General features: G+C 26.0%; 4 protein-coding genes across 8 annotated transcripts in view; 1 reads left to right on the top strand and 3 right to left on the bottom strand.

Moving 5' to 3' along the window:
* Positions 1–4,541, top strand: part of LOC129610792 (high affinity cAMP-specific and IBMX-insensitive 3',5'-cyclic phosphodiesterase 8) — a 114,912-nt gene extending 110,371 nt beyond the window's left edge. For all 5 annotated transcript variants that reach the window (XM_055523509.1, XM_055523514.1, XM_055523513.1 and 2 more), the window contains 7 exons: positions 551–718; positions 774–872; positions 935–1,183; positions 1,249–1,468; positions 1,545–1,702; positions 2,736–3,000; positions 3,093–4,541. In XM_055523509.1, coding sequence (XP_055379484.1) covers positions 551–718; positions 774–872; positions 935–1,183; positions 1,249–1,468; positions 1,545–1,702; positions 2,736–3,000; positions 3,093–3,235 — 1,302 coding nt within the window. In that variant the 3' untranslated portion in view covers positions 3,236–4,541. The remainder of the gene's footprint in view (positions 1–550; positions 719–773; positions 873–934; positions 1,184–1,248; positions 1,469–1,544; positions 1,703–2,735; positions 3,001–3,092) is intronic.
* A 1,089-nt stretch (positions 4,542–5,630) lies between these two features.
* On the bottom strand, positions 5,631–7,809 carry LOC129610793 (sulfotransferase 1B1-like). Its single transcript, XM_055523515.1, has 5 exons — positions 7,379–7,809; positions 7,187–7,319; positions 6,774–7,095; positions 6,634–6,718; positions 5,631–6,555 (listed from the first exon to the last, which is right to left on the bottom strand). Exons 1-5 carry the CDS (start codon positions 7,726–7,728, stop codon positions 6,444–6,446), a joined length of 1,002 nt encoding a protein of 333 aa, XP_055379490.1. The 5' UTR covers positions 7,729–7,809; the 3' UTR covers positions 5,631–6,443.
* Positions 7,810–11,176: 3,367 nt separating this feature from the next.
* LOC129611181 (uncharacterized) lies at positions 11,177–13,057 on the bottom strand. Its single transcript, XM_055524175.1, has 5 exons — positions 12,935–13,057; positions 12,711–12,815; positions 12,547–12,629; positions 12,423–12,459; positions 11,177–11,656 (listed from the first exon to the last, which is right to left on the bottom strand). The coding sequence occupies exons 1-5, from the start codon at positions 12,941–12,943 to the stop codon at positions 11,603–11,605; spliced, it is 288 nt and encodes a 95-aa protein (XP_055380150.1). The 5' UTR covers positions 12,944–13,057; the 3' UTR covers positions 11,177–11,602.
* A 2,783-nt stretch (positions 13,058–15,840) lies between these two features.
* Positions 15,841–16,946, bottom strand: LOC129611198 (protein lethal(2)essential for life). Its single transcript, XM_055524190.1, has 3 exons — positions 16,860–16,946; positions 16,238–16,625; positions 15,841–16,168 (listed from the first exon to the last, which is right to left on the bottom strand). Exons 2-3 carry the CDS (start codon positions 16,623–16,625, stop codon positions 15,990–15,992), a joined length of 567 nt encoding a protein of 188 aa, XP_055380165.1. The 5' UTR covers positions 16,860–16,946; the 3' UTR covers positions 15,841–15,989.
* Between the last annotated feature and the right edge of the window lie 4,289 nt (positions 16,947–21,235).

Below are 21,235 nucleotides of genomic sequence, written 5' to 3'. Positions count from 1 at the left end.
ATACTTATATATTTTTAAGACAAAATCTAAAAATTTTTGTTTTCCTTATAACCTGTTCAACACGCCTAAAAGTAAAGCAGTTGTACTTTCAAAAGACGATGATAGAATCCGAAGGATGAAAAAAGAAAAATGTATATTCCAAAATTTTTGTTCGTCTGAAAACATTCTATCAGTCTGCTTCTAGAATACTACCGAATCTCCGAATCTCTCTTCTATATATTTTATTATTATAGGCACTTTATTATTTATCGTCATTGGTATATAAGCAAATGGCTTAAATTTATTTTAATTTAAATTTAAAAATTATTTTCTGAAAAAAAATTTTTCCTAGCCAAAGAAACAATAACGTAAATTACTAGTAAGTTTCCCCCGAAATAAAATTTTGTCAACATTTAATTTTGCAAGGGATTTTTGCAATTCAATTCAATTATTATAAGATTGTGTATTGTAATTAACTTAAAAGTTGACGAAAGAAGTGCCTTTAAAAAATTCCAATAAGTATTTGTTGAAAAACATCATTGTCATAATTACTTTTTTCTTATTTTTAAAGGTTGTTAATCTTTTGTCACAAGTACAAGAAAACTGTTCACCAGAAGAAGCAAGACTGATCGATAAAGTTTCTGAATTTTTAAAAAAAGAGGGCCTTTATAGTCCACAAATGAAGGAAATAAAAACCGAAGACCCTATTGCAACCGATCTAATTGGAGCTTTATTAACGGTAATTGTCCCTGATTTTAACAAAAAAAAATAAAAAAAATTAAGCGTAATTGTAGGGACCAACAAATTTATACTCATCTAGAAGAAGTTCGAATGATTCAATTATTAGGGTATCAACAAGCAGACCATCAAATTTATTACCATCTAAAATGAAGGTATTATTTATAAACTTTTACAATTACTGAAAAAAAATAATATACTGATTGCATACTTTCAGGCAACATCGCAAATCATGGAACTATTAGAAGAATCTCTTGTTTGGGAATTTGATATCTTCAAATTGGAAGAAATTTCTGAAAAACGACCACTCTTATATTTAGGAATGGAAATGTTTAGACGATTTGATGTATTTAGTACTTTTAATGTTGATGAGATAACAGCGAAAGGTTGGTTAGCTGTTATAGAAGCTCACTATCATACACAAAATTCATATCACAATAGCACACATGCAGCAGACGTTATGCAGGTATACAAAAATTTTAGTTTTCTGCAAAAATAAAAATCCCAATTTATAATTAACTTTTTCATAAGGCAACCGGTGCATTTATCACTCAATTAGGAGCAAAAGATATGGGATTAGATCGTTTAGACGAAGCGGCTGCATTGATTGCAGCTGCAACTCATGATATTGATCATCCAGGACGCTCATCAGCATTTTTATGCAACTCAAATAGCCCACTAGCAATATTGTACAATGATTTAACTGTATTAGAATCACATCATGCTGCCACTACATTTAAATTAACATTATGTAAATTCATTATTTGTTATTTATATTAAATTTATTAATGGTACTAATTAATTTTTTTTTAAATTGGTGATTTTAGCTGATGAAAAAATAAATATATTTAGAAATTTGGACAAGGAAACATATAAAAATGCCAGAAGTATAATAATTGATATGATTCTAGCAACAGAAATGACGCGACATTTTGAACATTTAGCAAAATTTGTTAGCGTTTTTGGTGCGGATGTTGATCGTGATGTAAGTGACAAGAAAGTTATTACAATTGAAAACATACTGTTTAAATTCAAGTATAATTTGTGATAATAAGCATCTGATCGCATTTCTTTAATAGCATATCTATGAAAGGTAGAAATGTGCCGCTTTACACCATATTTTCAATTTTCTTTACTTACAAAAACGAAAATTGAAAAAATAAAAAAAGAATGCAAAATTAATTTGACTATTAGGAAAATGACTTAAATGATGTTTTCCACCGATATTATGTGTTCGATATAAACAGACTTGATAAGAAAGTTTAGATCAACGTAAATTTAATGGATTGTTATGAATATAATAAGCCGTCATTATAGATATCAATCTTTATGAAACTTAATTTGAATTGAATGTTGCAATTCAATTAAGTATGTTTGAGTTTTAAACAGTTTCAAAACGAATTCAAAAAGCAATTGACTGCACTTTGAGAAGAATTGCCCAGTACGTAATAACATAAAGCAATTTGAAAAATATGTGAGTGTGTGCTTAAAAAATCCTTTTATTGTTGATTGCTTATGCAATTTACAAACCCCCTTCGGTTTCGGTGAGTAGTTCTAAACTGTTTGGGTTAAACACGCAAAATCCTTTTCAAAGATTTTCAATCAAAAGTATATTGATGACAATCAATTTTCCACCCTAATCCAAATAGCAATTTGCATCAAAATTGCAATTGACACTAACAATCGTAGCAAATATTTTTTTTAATATACCACCAGTTAATATAAATAAAATTGTTGAATAGTAAAATCTAAACTCGGATTAGAGTTTAAATTACTTAAATATAACAACTAAAACTACGAAATATTGAATTATAATAAGTAAAGCATAAAAAATACATCATTTTGTTTTATTACATAATTTTTTTTGTTATAAATGTTTCAACTCAAAAATGCCTTTTAATAATTTTATTTGCTTCAATGAGTGGTTTTGGGTATGACACCACCCTTTCACATTCTGCGCTCTATTTGAATAAACTGTCGTAGTGCATATAATTAAATTCTATTATTCTATTTTTAAGGTTATACCTGACGATGAAAACCAAATTCTAATTCGTAGAATGTTAATTAAGGTAGCAGATGTAAGTAATCCATCTAGACCACTTTCATATTGTGTTGAATGGGCACGTCGTATTGCTGAAGAATACTTTACACAAACAGATGAAGAAAAAGAGAAAGGACTTCCAATTGTAATGCCAATGTTTGATCATGCTACATGCAGTATACCAAAAAGTCAAATAGGTTTTATAGAATTTATTATACAAGACATGATGCATGCTTGGGATGGTAAGCTTTTTATCATACAAACGAAACTAGCTTTTCAACAATTGATTACATACGCAACTATATAAAGCAAATGTTTTTCTTTTCTTTTTAAGGTTTCATAGACATGCCACAATTAATAACATATATGCAATTTAATTACTCACAATGGAAAAAATTCGAGGAACAAGGAATTCATACATTAGCTGATATTAAATCAATGCAAGTAACGTTGAATGCAAAGAAGTCAAATAAATAACATTGGGCTTTTGTGAGATTATTTAGTGGCTTCCTAAAGCCATGAATTTCGTAAAACTTTAATGTGCAAGGGTTTTGTTTTAGTTAAAGAAATATTTAAAAATAATTATTTGCAATACAAAGCAAAACATGCTTTTACATTTCAAGATTTTTTTTGGCAATCCATTGGAATTTTTAGAATCGATTTTGTTGTAAGAGAATAATGTGTAAATTGTCATCTGATACGATGTCAAAAAGTGTAAATCGATTTCTTATAAGATTAATACCTATGTATGTACATATCTATTACTTTATATCAATTCTTAGTTGAAAATTTAAGTTTTAAGTATCACTCAAACTTAGTTTAAAATTCCATTACATTACACGACTAAATATTGTCTTTAAACATCTTTTGATACTTACATGTTGGAAACTTTTTTGGATTTGAAATCAAAAATTCGTTAAATTTTATTTCTTTAGACCCATTTTTTTAAACTCTAGAGTTTTCATCTTTAACTAAACTGGAATTTTGGAAACAAGTAATTAGTTAACATATTAACCGAGTTGTAAAGCTTCTTTGAATGTGTTCTTACATGTATATTTTATAATTTATTGTAAACTTTATATATACACTTTAATCAAAATATAAATATTCAAACAAAATTGAATAGTATTCAAAAAAATTTCAAAGAGAATGTATTTTAAGTAATTTATTAACAATATTTTTTTTTAATTTTTTCATTTGAGATTAACTCAAATTCAGTTTAATAAAAAGCCTCAAATTTTACCAATAACTGTACATATGCTCCTATAGGTGTAATGAATAATATGTTAGTAACTCATCTTACGCTCTGAACTTTGAATTTTTAACTACATCTCATTTCAGAAATGTTGCAATCTTTATTCAACAAATATCATTTTTCATTTAGCTCTATTTTAAACTTAAATCATTTTCAAATACTACCTTTAGTTAAACTAAACTATTAACTTCATGGCAAACTATAGTAAATCTTCATTTTGTAAGAGCCCGATAAAACTAGCTTGAAAATTTTCCATTCTTATCATAAATAAGAATAGTGCTTAATTAGCACTGTTGCAATATTAAGAATCGGGTTTTAACAATTTTTCATAGAATTCGATACTGCTCAATTTAGTGATTTTGGTATATTTTTTCTCCAGTAAAAATTTCATTATAAATGTATGTATGTATATTGTACTTAACAAAAACAAATTTCTCTAGATAACTAAATTATAAAAGCCTAAGAAAATTTTTATGAACACTTTTTTATCTGTGAGGTTTCAAAAAACTTTATGAAATAAATATGTAATTGCGATTAAACAAAAAAATATTGAAACTTGTAAATATTCAAATAAAAGTAAAAAATGCTGTATGTGTTTTATCAAATAAAGAAAAATCTTAAATATTTTTACAGGTAATATACATATAAGCTCGTTATATCTATTTTTCTTAATATAAGTATGTATTATTATAGTATGTAAATGTATTGTAGTTTATAGCAACATGAAACTATTAAATTATATAATTATGAGAAAAAAACAATTATATTTTTTTTTATTATAGATAAAACTAATTCTTGTTATAATTATACACACATTAAAATTATGTTGGTTATGCTGGTCATATACTTTTCTAACTGTAATCATTTCTAAAACAAATTAATTAAAAATATAAAATTGCATAACAAAAATTTATTAATAATAGTAGATTTTTAAAATATTGTCTACTAAAGAAAAAAATAATAAAAAAGAAAAAACTAAGAATGACTTTTTTCTGTGTAATTATTAATAACTTTATTTAAAGGAAAAAATATACATTTTTCTTAGTGTAATAATGAAAAGAAAATTATTAGTGTAGCAATTTAAAATTAAATACATTGATTAATGAATGAAAAAAAAATAAACGCTTGTTTTATTATTTGCCATTTTAGAAAGTCTTTAAATTTTTCTTAAAATTGCAAAAATAAATGATGAATGCCAGAATAGCTGCAGATAATGTGTGATCTTAGATATTATAAAATCAATAAATGCATTAATTTTGATGCACAATATTGTTTATACCATATGTTATGTACCCATCTAATTATGCCCATCCTTAATCGTATTTTATTACGTATTTTAAAATAATTAAAGTTTCTAATATGTTACTAAATAATTAAGTTTAATTATTGAAGATAACGTATTTAGTTATTTCTTTCAAAGAACTTTAAAAGTAAGATGCGTTCATAATTGCGTAAACAGCTTATAAATGCAGATATATTTACTTTCCGAATCGTCTTTGAGAATTACTTCCAAATTCTTTTTGAGACATCGTAAATGTCTCAAAAAGAAATAATAGCCGATACAATATTAAACGATTATCGTCAATTCTTTTTAATGTAATATAAGCAAAAGAGTTTTCATTTTTGATTTTGGTTTAAAACATTTCGGATCACAAAAAGTTAATTTTGCTCGTAATATGTACTTTAAAGTAAAGCAAGAAACGATTTTGAACAATTGGAAAAATTTAATTTATCTGTTATTCTTTTCTTGTTTTGAATTTTTGTTACATAAAAATTTTCAGTCATTTATTTGTTCCAAAAATTCAAATAAAATACATAAATACATACATAAGTAAGATGATGAAAGATGACTTATGATGACTTAATTCAAACCTATTTAACATGTGTTCCGGAAATTAACATAGCAAAAATATATACATTTATGAAATAAAATTATTATATTGTAAAAAAATTTATATTTTTTGGCAGTTCACAAAATGTTTTATGATGCATTCTTGGTCATATACGAATCCAAGCTGAGAGATTTTCTAAAGAAACGTCGAACAGGATCAAAATAAAAATCCTAAAAAACTTCAGTCTACAAATCTGAAAACTCGCTTATACTCTCACATTAGATTTTGTTCAGACAAACCCAATTCTACTGCACACTCCGTTCCACTACAATTTGACTCACTTCTAGTTTAGAAAAACTGCAATTTTTAGTTTCAGAACGCAAACCGTGTTGCAAAGCTTCGTAAAGGCCCAAAAATATTTAAAATTAAAATTGTATTTATACATAAGTACATACACATGTATATTAAGTGCTAAAGAAGCAGCATATAATTTGCACTAAATTGTAACGTATACATTATATTGAAATATTTCTATGCGTTACACAATGTTAAATTTCTGTTTGTTCATTATTCTTATTTTTACGGAGTGAAACAAAATTTATTCTAAGTTATGTTTGCGTTTCATTTTTTGTATCCAGCACTCAAATTCCTTTAATAGATCTGTATCCAATTCCTCTTCATATAAACCACTTTGTCCTTTACGTAAAAATCTGTTAGGAAAATAATGTTAAAATACAATGTGTAAGTTATAAAGTGCTTCGAAAATTTTATTTGTAAACTTAACGCACTCAAAAGATGTCTCATTTTGATGACAAGTTTCCGCAACTTGTTTAAAAAGTCTTGTCTCTGAAGAATGATTAACTTGTGGATTTTCTACAAATGGAAAAATAAAAATTTTGTGTTTAAAATAAATTGATGTTTTACTAACTTTTCATGTTTTCAAAAGACAAATGCGTTTTAAGCTTTTCCAATTGTTCATCATCAATAGATCTTTCAAGAAATGTGCAACATTTTTTAATAGCCCTTTCTAAATCTATTTTTAGTTCTTCAAATGTTAAAAATAAAATATTCTTTTGATCTTTCAATTTTATAAATTCTGCTACATGATCCCAATAAGGTCCGAAATTCATATTGTCCGATATAAAAGCTCGTACAAAATTTGATTTACTTCCTTTATAATTAATCATTCCTTTCCAATGATGATAATATGAAATGCATACATCCTTAGGATTTCTTGAAACATAAATTAACTGTGAAGGGTTTGAAATATACATATGTATGTAATTGTAATCTTTTAAATTTATTTAAACCTATACATTTTTTTTTGCAAAAGAGGCATACCTTAGGTTTAACTGTCCAAATTGACTTAGGTAGAAATGATGCTGGCATGTGAGATTTAATTAGGCGCGGTGATTTTAAATCTTCAACTATTCCAACAGAATTTATTTCCAAATTTGTTGCTAAACCACTAATTCTGTTAACAAAAGTATATTTCAATTATATTCAAATAAATGTAGTTAAAAAATCCATTACTCTAAAAATGGTGATCTCTCTGTTAAGTCAACGTTTAACGCTTGCTCATAATCAAAATTGTGTATTATTAACCAAAGCATTTCCTGGATCCAAGTTGTTCCACTCTTTGGATATGTTACTACCCAAACATCATCTTTTCTTATCTTGATTTCGTATGCTTTATCAGCTATAAATTTATACGCCTCAGGCATAAAACATGTTCTAGTAATAAAATCATGATTTATTATTGGAAATCCTTCATTTACATTCTTCAATCGCAACTTAATATAATTTTCTCGACCTGGAACTTTCAACGATTTGGCATAATTATTTTCAACCTTCTCAATATAAAAATATTTTGACACTTCCATTTACAATTAATTACTTGGGTTTAAAATTTTTCTTTCATAAAGAACACGCAATCAATCAACATTGCGTTTTGCATTCGAACGGTTCATATGCAACTAAATGCATTTCAAAGATAAGAAAAAATGCAAAGTTTTTAATAGGAAAATAGCATTCAAAATTTAAAAAGCAGCAATGCTAAAAAAAGAGAAAGAGAGAATATGCTAAAAAAAGTTGCAATTGTAATTAAAATATAAAAATTTTTGCATACATATGCACCCTATGCTCATATGCATATATGTGTATATATACTGCATAATATATTATGAATTCATAATGCATCATAAACAGTGCAATCCTAATATTACGACTTTTTTAATGCAGACAAATGCAAAACTCAAAAAATAAACCCTTGAAGATAGAAAACTAAAATTTTATATGTATATAGACCTTTACTGGAAACATATTTTCGTAGAAGAACAGTTTTACTTGCCTCCCCCCCCCCCCCCCACACTTTTAGAGGACGGATACATTCTTGACTACTTATTGCAGCGAAACAATACGCATTTTTCAAATTTTGCACACGCCGAAAAATAGAGGGTGAACTTTAACAAAACAAAATTTACCGTTATCTAAAATTCGTTTTTCCAAATTTCTTCTAGATCTCAGGTTAAATGAGTCTAAAATTTTAACAGCTTTTAGACACTAATAAATAGTTCGTTTCGTTAGAAAAATTTTTTTTCACCACTACCCCATCTCAAGTTATTGCCTCTCGAAATTTGTAAAATTTTAATTTTTGGCATCTTATAATTTTTGGCATCGAAGCTGAAAACTTTTGGAAATTTCTATAAATGCTGAAAGTTTAGTCATACCATTAAAAAATATAATTATTTTTCTTAACTCACGCAAATAATCCTTGAATTTGAGCTTTATATTAAAGCCTCTTCAAATTCTTTTTTTGTTTTATTTCCAAGATTGCATACAGCGCTCATCCTAAATGTATGCAATCGCTGAAATTTTTTGGAAGAAATTTTTTGGATTGAAAATTTTTTATATGAAACTATTCAACCCACAAATTTTTTAAAATTCGTAACTTGAAATTTAAAAGCTCTGTATTTTAAAAACTGCATCTTCAAAAATACCCGTAAAATATACATTACCAAACTTTCATCTATTGTCACACATTTTCATACAATTTGTATGAGATGCTTTTTATTCACAATATGTTTTCTCTATACTGATAAATTTTTAAGATATTGATAAAAAATTGTGAATGAAAAAAGTAGATAATTCAAAATCTTTAATTTTTTAACAAATTCTTGATGCTTTAATAAAATCATGAACAATATCTAGTATAAAAGCTTTTCTTTACAAAAATGAAAGTGAAAATTTTCGATAATTAAAACGAATAATATTGCTTTTTTTGTCTTCTACATTCCACATGTTTTGAATGAAAATGGTGGAACGAAACGGAATGTTTGTTTATTTAGAATTATCATATTTTTTCAACAGCAGCTGTTTTTAATGTTCTTCATATTCCAATCACTTGTTATATCCTATTGATTTTTCCATTGAATATAAACATTTTGAAGTTATTTTATTGCTTGCACACGCACGATTCTTACGGTGGTACTGATAAAATCCTCAAAATAGCACTTAAATTAAAAATATCTGATTTGTAGTAACATTACTCTAATGGTAATAATTTTATTGTTCTAATGTGGCAATACGTGCTTTTTTACCAGTTTTATCTTTACATTCATGTAATTAAAAGTTTTGGAACATAAAATTTTAATAACAACAGACCCAGCTACATTTTTGAAAACGGATAAAATTATTCAGGCCCAGCTATATTATTAATAACTTTTATTATGATTAGTTGATATGTATGTATATTGATGTTATATGAAACTTTTGTTAATAAATTTTTGTAATATACAATAACTTCAATTTATTTTTTATTCATAATCATAATGTTACTATCTAATACGGTTTTCATACTATATTATGCGCATTGTTTGTACCTTACCCAAAAAGAGGCTGTTTTCAACCTGTGTTTCAGCTGTGTCAAAAATCTTGAATTTTTCCAATTTTCTAAAAATCATCTTTGATCTTTAGTTTAGAGCCCTATTGAAATATTATTAGCGCTTTTTTTTAAGAATTTCTATGTACCCATCGAAATATCCTTTAAAATTTTGTTATATAATGCTTAAAATTATTATGGTACAAAATTAATAATGAGCACAACGTTTTTCAATAACAATTAATTTTTGAGGAGCCAGAAAAGTAATTGGCCAGAACAATTGATTATTATACCCGTACGAACGTATGTTCGAAGGGTATACTAAATTTGCCTTACCGTTTGTAACGCTAAGAAATAACGGTCTTAGATATAGACTCAAGTGTATGTTTTTGATCAGCGTCAAATTCTGAGTTGATTTAGCTTTGTCTGTCCGTCCGTCCGTCCGTCCGTCCCAACGATAACTCAAAAACTAATGGAGCTAAGTTCACCAAATTTTCACATATGATTTATTGAAGTAAGTGCCAGAACCCTATTTAAATTGGACATGATCGGGGCACCGGTTCGGGTAGCTGCCATACAACTTAAAAATTTATTTTGCTATATCTCAGAAACTATATAAGCTATGGTATTGAAATTTCACACAAACGAATATATTAGTAGGGCCAATGTGTCTCATAAAAGTCGTTGAAATTACTTGGCTCCTTCTGGTACCTGCCATACAACTTCAAGAGTTATTTGGCTGTATCTCAGAAACTATATAAGCTATGGTATTGAAATTTCACACAAACAAATATACCAGTAGGGCCAATGTGTTTGATAAAAGTCGTTGAAATTGCTTGGCTCCTTCTGGTACCTGCCATACAACTTCAAAATTTATTTGGCTATATCTCAGAAACTATAAAAGTTGTGGTATTGAAATTTCACACAAACAAATATATTAGAAGGGCCAATGTGTATGATAAGAATCGTTGAAATTACTTGGCTCCTTCTGGTACCTGCCATACAACTTAAATAGTAGTTTGGCACACGCAGTATTTTGAAAAACACATAGTACTGAAATTTTGCATACATTAATATGGTAATACGGCAACTTAAAGTTATCGTCTGTCGCATAGTCAGTTATGGCATCTTTATTTGCACATAGGATAACAAATTCGTACGGGTATCACAGAGTTGACAAGGTCAACTATATTTTTTTTCTCGTTTTTAAATACTTTTCTTAATCAGGCTCAAAATATTTTCTCCAAGTTTATCTTAATGTCATTAAAACAAATAAATAATCAAATAAATAAATTGTGTGTATTTAAACATTTATAATATTATTTTAAAGTTTTGTAGTTGTAGTAATTCACAACTTTCTTTATATTAAGTTGTAGTAAAAGTTATACAATAATTATTTTAAGATACTTATTTTAATTAAGAGCAAAATTATAATTAATAATTTAAAAAAAATTATAATCAAATGAAAAATACATACATTATTTATATAAATATCTTTTTTAATAAGAGTATGTAAAAATTAATTAATATATATAATAAAAATGCAATATGCACTAATAATTTGAACGTTTAAAAGTATGTACGCTTATATAGTATAAATAGTATTTTGTTTTGGTTTGTTTTATAATTTTCAATAATTCGTAATTTAAATTTTAATAATTTTTTCATTTTGATGTGCCTTTAAATTTTCATATTATGTAAAACTCATATTATTTAGGTTTGTTTTTGTATTACATAATTTTGCATAAATATTAATATAATGACTCACAGTATTGGAACAAAAAGTTAGAGGAATACTTTATTCATGTAATTTTTTGTTAGTAATTTAAAATTATATATTTAATTTATGTAAAATGAACACTATACGATGCCTCTTCTCAGGAATTCCAATCCCATGCAGGAGGTTGAGTCCAAATGTATCCAGTATTAGTCTGTCAATATCATAGAAGAAATGCAAATTGTAAATTGAATTGAAAAACAAATATAAAATGGTAAAAAGATAAATACTTAAATTGAGAAAACTTCGATACTTTATTTACAAATAGAATAAACGGAACAAGTTGGGAACACCATTTCAATATTTACGAAGTTATAAAAACTATTATGAATAAATTACTGGTGTACAAGACCAATAAGGTATTATTAGATTATTAGGTTAAGATAGATTTTAATTTGTTGTTGAAATGTTTTTGAATATAACATTGTTGAAAAAAATATTTGAAATTTATTATCTTTAACTAAACAAATATTAAATAATCTAATAGGACTAAGGTTTGGATGCCCTACAAATTTCAAATATGAGCTAAAATAAAAGAAAATTCAAAAATTAAAATATTTTGAATTTAATTCTGTTAAAATTAATTTTAAATTATTGTTTTAATAAAATTAAAATTTTCTTTAGTAGATTTAGATTAGATTTAGAGATAGAAAAATTTTACACATTTTAAATGAAAAATAACGTACTCGTACAAAGGAATAACCAAGGAAATTAAAAATTTTTCATATTAATTCTGTTCACTATAATGGTAGAAATTTCGATTTATAGTTTATATTTATATTTAGTTAATTTTGTAATTATCAGTTTTATACTTCTTCAAATCATACATTTGCAATATAACACTATACATGATAAGTCTCTCCTATAATTTATTCATAATATATCTAATATAAAACTTGTATATTTCAATATTGACATACCATTGAACAATAAGCGTTGTAGTACCGTCCCGGTGATCTGAAATTTTAAATTAAAATAATTTTCCAATATTCTTAACATATATGTAAAAAAAATTATTATTAAGTTAACAATTGTTGTGCTAACCTGCAAAAATACCATTGTGGACATTTACATTTGAACATATTTTGAAATTCTTCTTTGCATACTTCATTCCACCAACAAGTTCTCTTCACAAATAAAATGGGTACATAAATTAAATTTGAAATTTTAAAATAAAATTCTAATATAAAAAGAAATTTAATTCATACCTCAGTTAAATATCCTTTAACACTTTGATCTGAATAACTTCTTTTTACTATCCTTGTAATTCCTGGCTCCATTATCAATGAACACGTAAATAATGTTAGGAAAATCTAGAAGAAAATTTCCAATATTATTTTTTTTGTTTTTGTTTTTTGTAGATTTTTTAATTCCATATTTAATTTTTATTTATAATTTGTTCAAAAGAACATGGAAAGACTTTTATATTTACTTTCTTCATTGCTTTCTTTTAGTAAATTTCTCTTTCAAATTAAACATATAAATTAATTTCTTTCTGTTTTGTGTAAATTTCTAATACATCATCTTTTCGAATTAAATTCCGAATGTTCTTAAATATGACGTCAATTGAAATGTTGTTATTATTGTATAGAACTGTAGAAAATCTATTTATCTTAAGTATATATATTGTATATGTATACATATATGGTATTTATATAAAATTATATTTTGCTGAAAAAATAAAATGTGCAGAGTTTCTTGTATACCGGCCAAAAAAATTTATAAAAGCTTTTATATAAAATCTACATAAAAATAACTACTTATGTACACCTATAGACTTATGACAAAACTATAAAGTACATATGAACTGTGTTGCTAAATATACACAAATAAACAGAAAATACAATTTTTTTGTAAACAAACTCGTTTTGGGATTAAAAATGAAATGAAATTAAAATTTATATAATTTTTTTTCAGAAATAAACTTGTAGAGGCCTTATATTAAATTCATATATGTATATATGTATAAATACAGGAACATAATTGCAAAAATAAATTTAGATAAATTATAAAAAAGTACCAAAACAAAGAGAAAATTTTTTCAATTATTCCATTAAACGGTTTGTTACGAAATCTATACAAACATAGTTCATAAATCCTTCCACCATTATTAGGCAGTGCAGTTATTGACAAAACATTTGTATGTATATGCTAAATAAGGTACAGGAATTAACTTTAGATAAGGTAATTATATTTTATGTATAAATGTTCCACTTTGTAATTCTTTAATTAAAAAACAAAATTAAATAAGATTGAGTCAAACCAATGGTTTGTATTGTAGCACTTTTCCCTTCAACAAGTGAAAATACTGCTTTTAAATACATAGACTGTATACCTAGCTACCACACTATTAAAATTATCTTAATTCATAAATGAAACTATTTCTAGGTTTTCTTATATTCAGGATGAACGATTTATGCAGCCTTTGAAATAAAGCAAAAATTAGTTTAAAGAGGGATTAACATAATGCTCGATTTTAAGGGTTAAGAAAAATAATTATATTTTTAATGTCATGGAATTTACCGTTAGCTTTTTGTTTATAGAAATTTGAAAAAGCTTGCGGTTTCGGAAATATAAGGCAAATTTTACAAACTTCAAGAGACAATAACTTGAGAGGGCGTGGAGGTGGGAAAAAATTTTCTTCTAGCGAAATGAACTATTTATCAGTGTCTGAAAGCCGTTAAAATTTGAGACTTTTACAACCTGGGGTTTGGGAGAAAAACGAGAAAGTAAGCCACTGCCTTTCTGTGTTTGCAAAAACCAAAATGCTTATGGTTTCACTGTAATAAATAGTTAAAAAATTGCATTTTTAGAGTTTTGGGGGGTATAACTTCGAGGGGGAAATAGGTAAAAATTTTCTTCTACGGAAATAAGTCTCTAGTAAAGATTTATGTACATATTAAATTTTAGCTTTCTACCTTCAAGGGTGTAGAAGTTTTGTAAACATGTTCACGGACGGACGGACAGACAGAGTGAAACTAATAAGCACTTTTTTTCAAAAATTTTTTGGAAAAGTGCTAAAAAACTTAAGTCCTAAGAGTTCAAGATTTAATTCGAGGTCGATCTATGTCGTGTATAAAATCGAGTTCCGTGTAGCAAAAACAAACATTTACATTAAAAAGTACATGCAGCTCTCGGTTCTCAAATGAGCGGTGCAACACTCTGAATAATCAACATGCATTGCTTGTATCAAGATAAGAAATTAATAACATTATAAATGTTATAAAATCTAACAATTGAACTGCTCTCATTAAAACATTTATATTTTCAAAGCAAAAAAGTTTCTAATTTTACTCTAAAATTTTAAAGTCGATTTTAAGTTCAAAGTACATTTACAAAAGGCCTCATCTGAAAAAAACTTTTCTTATTTTCTCGTGAGCTATGAAACATATTATTAATGTTTTTTCGTTATTTATTATCTACCTGTCCTAATGAAATCTTATAGACAAATGAGCTCAGAAAAATTTTACCGCAACCAAAATCTTTAGAACACCATTTCTAAAAACGCTACCGTGTGATTTTAGAGTCTCGGAACTCTTATATTATATAAACTTATAGGGTTGCAAATATTTTTTTCCTGGTATTACAAACCTATGTCTTGGCAAATTGAACATACTATCTAAATTATCCATCTTTTAAATATTTTGAAAAAATATGTAGATAAAGGCGTTCAATTTCGGAGGAGCAATGGTTAGTTACACATATTGTCCACAAAAATCATAAGAGACTTTATTAACCACGAGGAGACACTCTTTGTTATTTAATTCGTTACGTAGGTTAACAACACATTATTAATCTTAATCCTTATCGATGTAAAAATTAGAAAATTTAATAAAAACTTAATTAAGAAAGCATAACTATAATTTCCGTATACTGTTACGGTATAACGGTAGAATACAATAACGTAATTATTTTAAAATTTATTTAAAAATTAGCTTTTTAAGATTTAGAATTTTATTTAAAGGTTCCACGAAAATATGTAAGTATGCAAGCTTTAAGAAAACTGTTGCTTTTCATAAATAAAAAGTAGAAAACAATTAATTTTAGAGATTTGTAATATTTACTATACTGGAAACTATATCGCCAACCCCTATGTTATCAAATATTTCTTCATCAAGAGTTCCTTATGATCACCTAAACACGAGATATTTAGAATTGAAAACATCAAATTTTCGTATGTAAAAACATATAAAGTGGTAAAAACACAATTTTTTTGTTTAATATAAATAAAAAAAAATTTATTGTATTTAGTTGCACAATATATAAAAAAATCACTTCATATTAATAAAAATAAAAAACAATATTTTCCATTACAAAAAAGAAAATTCAACAATTACATCAGTTCCATTTTTAATTTTTACATAAACAATAATATTAGATGTAAAAATAATACATTTATTAATTAAGATAAATATTTTTGATTCGAATATAACAATATTAAAAAAACTTTCCTTATACTTTTAAATTATTTAAAAAACAGGAATTAATTACTTTGCGGCACAGTCAACTTTGGCATTATTTTCTTCTTTAGTTGCTGCTGTACCTGTTTGTTGAATTTGTACAACACGTTCTCCAGTTGGTGGTGGTAATGATTTCATTGGTGCGGTAATTGTTAAAACTCCATCTGATGAAAGAGTTGATGTAACATCATTTGGATTTATATCAGCTAAAATAAAAAATAAAAGCGTTAAAATTTATTTAAAATGAAATATGTATGTATGTGGTGGTATTTTACCAGGCAACATATAACGTCTTGTAAATTGTCTACTAATAAAACCATGTTCATCCTGTCTTTCTTCATGTTTTCCCTCAACAATAACATATCTATCGGATGTTTTTACTGATATTTCATTTGGTGTGAATTGTTGTACATCTAATATTACTTGGAATTTTTCTTTATCAATATTTAATGTTGATCCAGAATCTTGTTTCATAAGTGTTGTATTCCTCCATGGTCTAACATAACCGCTACGTAAAATTGATGGTGTTGAATTCCAGAACGATGATAGTAAATCATCACGTCTTAAACCAGTACCAAAATGCTGATCTAATAATCTTGATGTTCTTACTGGCATATCAAAATCTTCCCACCAATCACGGAACATTAAAGGTACACGAGCCATCTATACATATATAAAATGTAATTTATAATTATTGCAATAATTATTTTATTCACATTTTACAAAATAAATTATTTATTAAAATCGAAAAACACGAATTAAAATTTTAATTAATTATATAGAAAAATTTCATAATTTTAATAACAAAAATAGAAATAATTTCAATTTTAATTAATTTACAATTAAATAATTATACTTAATTTTGAAATTAGATTAAAAAAAATCAAAAATTCGCACCTCTTTTTTATTGCTTTATAAAATTAAGTTTATTAAAAAGAAATTTTTCAAATATCACTGTTTCCTTAGACGACTAAAGAATTTCTGAATAAAGGAAAACGCTTTTCTTTACCTTTATATACATTGATGTGAAATTTTCATTTCAAAAAAATTTTCTAAAAATATTCATATGCATCATTTTTTCTCTACAATAATTTTCAATATTATTATTCTTTTAAGTAAAATTAGATTTTCAACATTAATTAAAACAGATACCAATAAAATATAGTTCATGAACCGTTCTCGGCTCCCGGCATCGTTTATTCATTTTAAATAGGTATATCGTGTGAAATTGCTTAAGAACTATTAAACTTCATTTAAACAATTTAATAATTGTAATTTAAAGGCGCAGACAGACGTGCAACTTTTATTTTACAGGTGTTTGATTGCTTATTTTGTACTCCATAGGTTTCCATTCAAGTGCGTACACATGCAACGGTATGATCGTATAGAGTTAAGCAATCAGACAATATGCAAATTCTTATAATAAGTTGCAATTTTAAGCAATCGATTTGAATTGACACAAGCATTAATTGCAAAAAGAAAAATTACTTGTCTGCCTAAACCCTAATGTAACTTGCTGTAGTATAATACTTAAAAAAATCATATGAAAATATTGTAAAAACTATGTATTAATTTTGTACACAAATGGAAAATTTCAATAATCAAAACGATATAATATAATATTCTTACATTTTATTAATTACTTGAGGCATTGGAAAATTTTAATGCTAGATTTTTGTTTTTCCAAAATATTCGGTTCGGCGATCGTTTTAAGTTACAACAATCTGAAATTGATGATAATGTTGGTGTTGTTGATCATTTATGTTCTTCATAATGATGCGAAAGTGCTTAGTCAGATTCATTTAATACATATGCAAACGCAAAGAAGAAAAATTTCTTAATTCATTATTACAAAAATTGTTACTGTTTATATGTTGAATGAGTATATACAAATCTAGAAAATTCATGATCTATTTTTTTAATAACCAAAGAGATCACCGGAGAAAAATTTAGGGTAGACTACTCACCTACTACAAAATTATGTATACATGAATGTATAGTGTATATGCATATGTAGATGATACGACAGAAATATTTTTTTCTTATTCTAGCACTCAAAAAAAAATATTTCATATTCAAACATAATATAAAATGTACTTTTAAAGTATTCTATCAATATTAGGATGGTGTTCACAAGCGACACCTACGCTTAAAGTGAGTTTTAGCGTTATGGTCTAGAACAAAAAAGAATATAATTTGTCATGTTACATTATGAATCACAGTCGTGCGATTCTATGACCATAATAATGGTAATATTACATTAATATTATGAAAGATTTTTGACAAATCTAATCGTAATATTACTAATTTTATATAGGTGACGTTTAGGAATCTAGTAAATCAAATATTAACGAAATAATACTATAATTTCTGTTAATATAAAGAAAATAAATAAAATTATCAAAGGCTTCCTTGGAATTTCTCTGTCGAACATAAAAAAATACTATATCATACTACTATAGTAGATTTTCCTTTACCATATTCATAGTACTAGTAATTGTGCTGTCACATTTTGTATCTTAGTTGAAGTATATTGATTACATTATGTGTTATAAATACATAAATATGTGCAAAATAGAACAAATAGCCAATTTTTTATTATCAGAAATAAAGAAACAAGGAAGAGTAAGTTACTTCTTTTATCTAGAAAGCTATGTGCACCTGTCAGGCTGTTGAATTAGCTATTCAAATCAACTCAAGCCGATTTTTTATGAATTCTATAAAATTCCATTTTACTACGAGTAAAGCAAAACTTTTTATATCTCCTTATTTCAAGCTTTTCTGCTCTGTTCCGAATCATCAATGCAAATTAGTACTGTTTTAAAACATAAGAGAATTAATAATTATTGGTATTGCAATAGTATAACTCAAAAGAAATTCATACTCATAATTTAGACATGTGAAACTATAAAATTTTGTAAAAATTTGGTTTATACTTGGGCAATCATTTCACTAATCAACTAAGAGGAGCATTAATAGTTTCTGTATATTTACATTCTTAAAATTTCCAACTCAGTGGTCGTCCCAGTAATGTTATAATTTTGTTACAAAAAAAACAATATTAAAATAAATCAGTGTTGATCGAAATATGGTTTTTTAATTTTCATGAGCGAAAACTCTGATTCATGATGCAATTAAATTTTCATTCATTAACTAAGTAACGTTTTAATATATTTAAATGGTAAATAAAATTAATGTTAAAGAAAATATTTAAAAATTTTAGAAAAATTCCAGAGTAATATTTTGGGAAAAAAATAAAATGTCTATTTTTAGAAGAAAAATTATTTGTGTACATCATACGGTGCCACTGAGTGACGTAAAACAAAAATACACTACAATTCGGCCACATGAGACGGTGAAAACACAGACAACATAAAACAAACACAAAAATTTTTGTTGTAAAGGGTTTTTATTTACATATTTATATCATTAGAAATTGATACCATAATAAAATATAGAAAACTGAAAGAGAGATTTATAAGTTCATTTGATTTATTGAGTTGAAAATAGCTTTAGAAGTTCAAAACAGAATAGAACAGTATAGAACATAGAGACACTGAATGAATGCACAAATATGAACACAAGCCCTTCAATTTAATTCTTCCCAATTTTTTTCTTATAGATTAATTTAAGGTTCAACAGAAATCTATAGAAATTTGTGATCCATATACATACATCTAATGCTTTTCTTAAAGTAAGTAGTGAAACCCTTTTATGTTGGAAAAGCAAAAGATTTAGCTACAACTTACTCAAATATAGCTTTCTTTTTACACATTAAAAATTATTTATAAGCGCAGTCAAAAAATTATTCTCCGACTGTTGCTATGTACAATATGTATGTGCGGAGGAATGACGAATTTTACAGTAATGTGTTTTTTAATTTCATATAAAATTTTACCTTTGAAAAAAAAAACAATTTAATAAATTTTTTTTTTGCTTAAAAATTTTGGATTTTCACTATAAATAGAAAAATTGTTTTAATTTATACTAAATTATTTTTAGCGTATATTTTCACGGTGTGTTAGCATAATAATGGTTTCAGAAATTACAGATGACAGCAAATAGCCTGCAATAAGAAAAAATTATTGAAGATCGTGGAAAAGGCATTCAACGCCGCAAATATTTTATATTGAAACAGATTTCATTAAATATCGTTAAATATCTCAAGAATATATAAACGTTTCCAAAAGTTACTTATAAGAATGATATATCTAGTTAACTTGGCCGGGTCTTTGAATATTCATTCATGAACGTTATACCACTGTTAAAGCAACAGTTAAAATGCGCCTATGTATGTATATATATTTACATTCTTGTTTTGGTTTTTATATCGTATTCGTGTTGAGTCTGATCGTGTATCTCGCTATTTTACTCGCCAAGTGAGAAGACTTGGCTATTAAGAACTAACATGTATTAGTATGATGTTATTTTCAAGTGAGGAGAATCATTTCGTATTGCGTATCTCGTTTTTTTCTAAAATGTGTATAAAATAAATTTACTTTGATTTTGAACGTTCAGTCGATAATTTGAGAAAAATGCAAAAATCTAATTGAAAAAATGACTAAAATTTTTAATTATGTATGTATGTATGTGTTTTTCTACCGAATCTGTGCTGATATATTTATTAGATTAACATTTTTTTTTAATTTCTTGCTTTATCCCTGTATTTATGCAAGAAATTAATTCAAATAAATGAGTACACTGCAGCACTTTATCTTTCATTACAATTCCGAAAAATTTATAAAAAAAAGCGATATTTCATGTATGCATGTATATACATATAAAGTTACCATTCCTAAACCAAGAAAGACAGAAATAATTCAAAATACTAAACCCGCAATAGTTTTCTGAATTGACAAACTAATAACTCTAAACGCAGAAGGACGGATGTACATATTTAAAAAATTATTTTCCCATCTACCAAAGTTGTAACCTTGAAACGCTCTTGTTCACAATTTAATTGCCAATTTAAATTTATTGTTGCAAAGGAATATGCTTTTCTGGAAACAATTTTTAAACCAGACTTATTTTATACACATTTTAAAACCTTTCGACTCAAAATTACCTTATTTTGCATTTGAATCAAAAATTTGTTATTGAAAAGTTTAAAACATATGTTGAGCTTTTGTTGAAAAACAATAAGAAAAAAAACATACACACTTATTTAACTTTTCGAATAAAAGAATAGATTAAAATTGTACATACATACATACATATATGAAACAGATTGTTGACCTAGACTGCTTTTTGTCATAGAATAGAATCGATTTTAA

Source organism: Condylostylus longicornis, unplaced genomic scaffold (genome assembly GCF_029603195.1).
Source record: "Condylostylus longicornis isolate FDR11 unplaced genomic scaffold, ASM2960319v2 ptg000048l, whole genome shotgun sequence".
NCBI lineage: Eukaryota > Metazoa > Arthropoda > Insecta > Diptera > Dolichopodidae > Condylostylus > Condylostylus longicornis.
The sequence above is the reverse complement of the archived record's forward strand: the minus strand, read 5'-3'. Positions and strand labels throughout refer to the sequence as shown.